Here is a 6,000-nt window from a genome sequence, read left to right as displayed (position 1 = left end):
TTTTCATTTTCATTTTTAAACAAATTTTATTTATTTATTTATTTATTTGAGAGGTAGAGTTATAGACAGTGAGGGGGAGAAACAGAGAAAGAGGTCTTCCATCCACTGGTTCACTCCCCAGTTGACTGCAACGGCCAGAGCTGAGCTGATCCGAAGCCAGGAGCTTCTTCCAGGTCTCCCACATGGGTGCAGGGGCCCAAGCTTTTGGGCCATCTTCCACTGTTTTCCCAGGCCATACCAGAGAGCTGGATTGGAAGAGGAGCAGCTGGGACTTGATAGGCACCCATACGGGATGCCGGCACTGCTTGCAGTGGCTTTACCCACTATGCCACAGAACCGGCCCTTTTTATTGAGTTTTGTGATAAATCGAATTATTTGACATCTTAGAGCATCTTCTCTGATAATTGTAATAGCCCTAGCGACATGATTCTGAAATTTTATTAACTGACATTATTTTGTTGATAGACAGTCATGGAAGTGAGGGTTAATTGAAATAGAAATCTTAACCAGCCACTCAAACACGAAGAGAAAAAACAACGGACTTGTTTCCAGAATTACCTAGTAAATCCATGAATAGTCAGAATCCCCTGCTGTTCTTATTCAACCCCACACTGTACCTAGCATGATCTGGAGTGGCAAAGCAGTCAAATGATCAAAACCCAGATAATTGTTCCTCCCCTACAGACCTAAAAGTTGAAGTGATAGAAATGCCACTTTAAAGCAATAGCTTTAAGAGGTGATTCAGATTAGAAGCTGGACAAAGGCAGAAAGCAGTTTAAATAAAAGGGTATTGTGCAGCAGATGTAATGAAAGGACAGAAGTAATCACTAGTGTTTGAGATGTGGGAGTCAGAAATGCTGGGTTGTGGAAATCACAATAGAGATTGGGTCTAAAAAAATCTCGAGACACGGAAATGAAAGTTTTAATGAGCTTTGGGATATAGGAGTGCAAATGGCAAGATGAGACTATTAAACATGTTACGGGTTAAGAGTTGGGTTATGCAATGAAGATTCATGAGCTGTGGGAGAAGTATGAAAATTGAGGGTAAATAATGGAAGTTGTAGAGTTTGCTTGCAATGGAATTCCTTAAACTGTATTGGATCTCCCACTGAAATCAGGCATAAAAACAGGAACAATTACGTGTGTATGTAAATATATAAAATATACTGTATTATGTATACTAAATATATATATATAAAACAACTGTAAATACATATTTGGCAATAATTGCATACACACACTACCACAGAGGAAATATGATGGTACTTCAAAAAGTTTGTGGAGAATAGGATTAAAAAATAAGCTTATTTTGTTGAACAAATTTTTGAAATCCATGTACAGTTTATTCAAAATTTTTTAGGACCCTTTGAGATTTGAGAACTAAAGGCACTAGAGAAGAGGCAACAAAGGCAGAACTCAACTAGTCACAATGCCGTAGAGAATGAAAGCATGAAAGGTAAGAACTGAATTTACATTTCCACCACCCCCACAGCATCTTTCAAGTGCCAGCAAGGAATAACAGAGATGTGAAGGACAAAACTCCAGAGAGCGGGGAACCGGAAATTTCCTGCAAGTCAGCAGTCACTTCCTCAGATGCATATACACATGGAAAGATAGCAAGAAACCAGAGACACCAGGCCAGCGCTGTGGCATAGTGGGAAAAGCCACTGCCTGCAGTGCTGGCATCCCATATGGGCATCGGTTCAAGTCCTGGCTGCTCCACTTCCGATCCGGCTCTCTGCTGTCGCCTGGGAAAGCAGTGGAAGATGGCCCAACTGCTTGGGCCCCTGCACCTGAGTGGAACCCAGAAGAAAACTCTTGGATCCTGGCTTCCGATCGGCACGGCTCCAGCTGTTGTGGCCATTTGGCGGTGTGAATTAGCAGATGGAAGACCTCTCTCTCTCTGTCTCTCCTCTCTGTAATTCTGCCTTTCAAATAAATAAATAAATCTAAAAAAAAAAAAAAAAAGAAGAGAAAAGAAAAAAGAAACAAGAGACATGAGAAATAGCAAAACAGCAGCACCTAAACAGCAGAACAGAGATTTTAGCAGTTGCACAGTGTAGGGAGACCAAGATGAGAGTTTAAGCTTTACAAAGTTGAGGGGTTTTGGCAAACACCCCAGAGTTTTAGTTGTAAGACCCAGTAACGATCATGATTCAGAAGTCAGAACAAAACTGAAATAAGCCAGCATAAAAATGCCAAAAGCTACAACTTGGTTCAATTAAGGTGATCACTGGTACTTTGTTTGCCTACTAAAATAAGAAAAATTAACTCTCATTGGAGAAAGTTGATTTTATCCAGAGCCTCTATAATTTCTTTTTAAAATTTATTTTATTTATTTGAAAGGCAGAATTACAGAAAGAGAGGGAGAGACAGAGAGGTCTTCCCTCTGCTGGTTCACCCAAGCACTTGGGCCATCTTCCACTGCTTTCCCAGCACATTAGTAGGGAGCCAAATCAGAAATGGAGCAGCCGGAATGGAACCTGTGCACACATGGGATGCCAGAATCGCAGGCTTTACCCATTCTGTCATAATGCCAACCTTGTCTCTACAATTTTCTTCCCATGTGGTCTGAATTTAAAAAATTCTGAGTAATGGGGGGGGGGAAGCTAAATATCAAAAACGAGGAAGACTAAGGTGATTTAGGTACTGAGTTTTCAGACAGCTTTAAATCATGGAGAGAAAAAAGACAAAAACAAAAAAACCAGAAAATAGTGCAAGAGACCTAAGGAAAATATCAAGAAATTCTAACATCAATGTAATTAAAATTCTAGAATGTAAAGAGAAAGAGGACAAAAATCACTGTTTAAGAAAATATTGGCTAGGATTTCTCAAAAACTGCTGAAAAGTATCAAATCTTACACGATGAAACTCTATGTACCAAATAGGATAAATACAATGCATATACATAATTAGTGACATCAATCTCAAACAGCTGAAGACCAAAGAGAAAAACTTGCAGAGTTTGTGGGATAGGGAGAGAAGACATAGACATTTAACTTCAAAGGGGCAACAATCAGACTGGTGGCTGATTTCTCAATGGAACAATGGCACCAGAAGAACAGAAAGACATTTTTAAAATGCTGAAAGATTACAATACAAACAAAAAAAGACAATGTGCAGTTCTATACCCAACAAAACTATCCCTTACATGAAGGTGAAATAAAGGTATTTTATATCAACAAAAATGAGTTAGAAGACCTGAACTATAAGAATTTAAGCTAATTTCCCCCTTAAATACCAAAGTACAACAACCCCAAATGGAAATGTTGAACCCTTTTTTTTTTTTTTGACAGGCAGAGTGGACAGTGAGAGAGAGAGACAGAGAGAAAGGTCTTCCTTTGCTGTTGGTTCACCCTCCAATGGCTGCTGCGCTGATCCGAAGCCAGGAGCCAGGTGCTTCTCCTGGTCTCCCATGGGGTGCAGGGCCCAAGCACTTGGGCCATCCTTCACTGCACTCCCTGGCCACAGCAGAGAGCTGGACTGGAAGATGGGTAACTGGGACAGAATCCGGTGCCCCGACTGGGACTAGAACCCGGTGTGCTGGTGCCGCAAGTCAGAGGATTAGCTTATTGAGCTGCAGCGCCAACCGAAATGTTGAACTTTCAAAAGAAATAATACCAGAAAGGAGTGACTTTGACCCATCTCTTCTCCAGTAAATCCTCATTCCAGTGGAATCCTTTGGTGTAAAATATTAGTTCATAGGAAGAAGTGCAATGTAGTCAAAGAGAGGTAAGCCAAAATTTTACAATTTTATGCCATTTAGAAACAGAGAGAGAGAGAGAGAGAGAGAGAGAGAGAGAGAGGTCTTCCATCTGCTGGTTCACTCCCAGATGGCTGCAACAGCCAGAGCTAGGCTCGATCCCATATGGCGGAAGGGGTCCAAGGCCTTGGGCCATCTTCTGCTTTCCCAGGCCATAGCAGAGACCTGGATCAGAAGAGGATCAGCTGGGACTAGAACTGGCACCCATGTGGGATGCAGGCACTGTAGACGGCGGCTTTACCCGCTGAGCCACAGTATCGAGCCCAGGTCAGTGTACTTTTAACCAAAGTCAAGTTAAAAATTTTCAAGAAAGAGTGGCAGTAGGGCTGGGAGTCAGCAGTCAGGGGCAGCATGTGCCAGTCAAAGGTTACGGCTGTCTGTCAGCGGCAAGTGGGTGTTGGGGGACTAGAACACTGGAGATGCCGGAGTCGGGAGCCGCGGGGAACAGTTGTGCTGTGAGGGTCAAGGGTCAAGAGGGCCTGTGGCACAGGGTCAGGGGCAATGGCTGACAGTTGGGCTGTGCTAGTTGCGTCAACCGGGTTCCGAGGTCACTTGGACAGCAGCGGTTGAAACCGGAGCGCGAGGGGCGGTTGGGATTCCTGCGCCCCCGGAGGACACGCCCCCTGAGGCCAGCCCGCGCGTGCCGCCTCCGTCGCCCCGCCCCGTCCCCTTCTGCCCCGCCCCGTTCAGCGCCTCGAACGCCGACGCGGATCGCGGCTGAGGCGACGGGGACCGAGCGAGCGAGCGGCGCAGGGACCCCGCGGGCGGCTAGGGGGGTTCGGCGGCTCCCGCCTCCGCTTCTTCCCTCCGGGCGCTCCGGGCCGGCCGGCCGGCGCCGCCTCCCGGGAAAATGGCGCTGCACTTCCAGGTCAGTGCGCTCTGCACCGTGGGCCCGCGCTCCGCCGCCCTGGGAACCCGGCGGACGCTTGGATCTGGAGCCCGAGGGCCGAGGCGAGCGGAGGAGGCCGCAGGGCCGTGGGCTGGAGCCCCCGCAGCTCAAGTCCGTATCCTCGCCTCCAGCCGGGGGTCGGGGCAGGGGTCGCGTAACGCGGCCCGAGCCCGAGGAAGGGGCAGCTCGAGTCCGGGGGTGGCGGGCGGAGGAGGCAGGGGCCGGGCCGGGCCCCGGGAGGGTCGGGTGCTGGGGGTCAGCGGGCTTCGGAGCCCGCCGTCCCCGGCGTGGTGGGAGCCCGCACCCGGCCGGCGTTGGCGCGTGCCGGCGGCCGCCGAGCCGAGCAGTCCCCTTCCCGCCTTGGCGCCGCTGCTCGGTCGTCGGCGCCCTCCGCACGGTTGAGACGATCTCGAGAGGGGCCCGGGTCCGCCGGAGGAGCGTCGGCAGCAGTTGGACTTTAATTGGCCGGAGGAGGCAGGGGCTGTGTCTTTGGGGAGCTGCGATGGAAGGCTCCGCGGCCGTGTCATTGGTGGAGGAAACGGGGGCCGGGCGCTGTGCGGGAATCGCCGAGGCAGGGAGGCTGGGTCGCGTGCCAGAGGAGGAAGGCCCGTGGGTGCTAGGGCTGCTCTGACATGTGCATCCCCTTATTCCTCCCGCAGACGTGTTGAGCCCCGCACTGTGTTCCAAGCACCGGGCAAAGTTCTGGGGATAAAGGGTGACATCATCTTACTATCGCTGCCCTTACAGACAATGACGGGACAGGTGAAAAATATGATGGTGGAACTAGTCAATATCATGGGAGTGCTGAAAAAGGGCAGTCGGCCAAGTGTGTATACGGGTGTTGGGAGGCGGGAAAGCAACACTGTATCCTTCCCAGGCCGGAGGTTGTTTGAATTTCTTCCCGTTCGCTTATAGTGTCTTAACTGTGCTAGGCACTAAAGTTAACAGCTCGGAGCCAAGTCGGTCGTTTCTACTCTCAGCCTTGCGAACCTTGGAAGAATAGCAGGTGTTAGCTAAGTAAACGGGAAAGGAAGGGTATCGAGGCGGAAGGACAGCGTGAGGCAGGGCGAAGAACTGTGCAAGAACAGGACATACTGCACAAAGTTGGCTGTGGTTGGAGCACAGAGTTCATGTGACAGGAGGACCAGGGGAGGCTGTGGATGGCTCGAGGTGACCCGAGAGAGGAATTTCATAGTATGGTGACAGCGTAGCTACGTACCACATTCCCCCTTGTGGATGTGTTTGGATTCCTTTCCGTTCATGCTGGCCTACTACCTTATTTATTGATTCTTCTGGAGGATCTTTCTTTTCTAACTAATCCTGTTCTGACGGGTAATTGTGAGTTCCA

At 48.7% G+C, this 6,000-nt stretch overlaps 1 protein-coding gene across 5 annotated transcripts in view; it reads left to right on the top strand.

Annotated features, from left to right (window-relative positions):
* Window positions 1-4,506: 4,506 nt before the first annotated feature.
* Window positions 4,507-6,000, top strand: part of RANBP17 (RAN binding protein 17) — a 364,714-nt gene continuing 363,220 nt past the window's right edge. For 4 of the 5 annotated variants that reach the window (XM_062188701.1, XM_062188700.1, XM_062188699.1 and 1 more), the window contains exon 1: window positions 4,507-4,631. In XM_062188701.1, coding sequence (XP_062044685.1) covers window positions 4,614-4,631 — 18 coding nt within the window. In that variant the 5' untranslated portion in view covers window positions 4,507-4,613. Of the gene's footprint in view, window positions 4,632-5,311; window positions 5,415-6,000 lie in introns of all 5 variants that reach the window. The other variant, XM_062188698.1, reaches the window with a different exon arrangement.

This window comes from Lepus europaeus, chromosome 4, assembly GCF_033115175.1.
Source record: "Lepus europaeus isolate LE1 chromosome 4, mLepTim1.pri, whole genome shotgun sequence".
In the NCBI taxonomy this organism is placed as follows: domain Eukaryota; kingdom Metazoa; phylum Chordata; class Mammalia; order Lagomorpha; family Leporidae; genus Lepus; species Lepus europaeus.
Note: the sequence above shows the minus strand (reverse complement) of the source record. Positions and strands in the feature narration are given on the sequence as shown.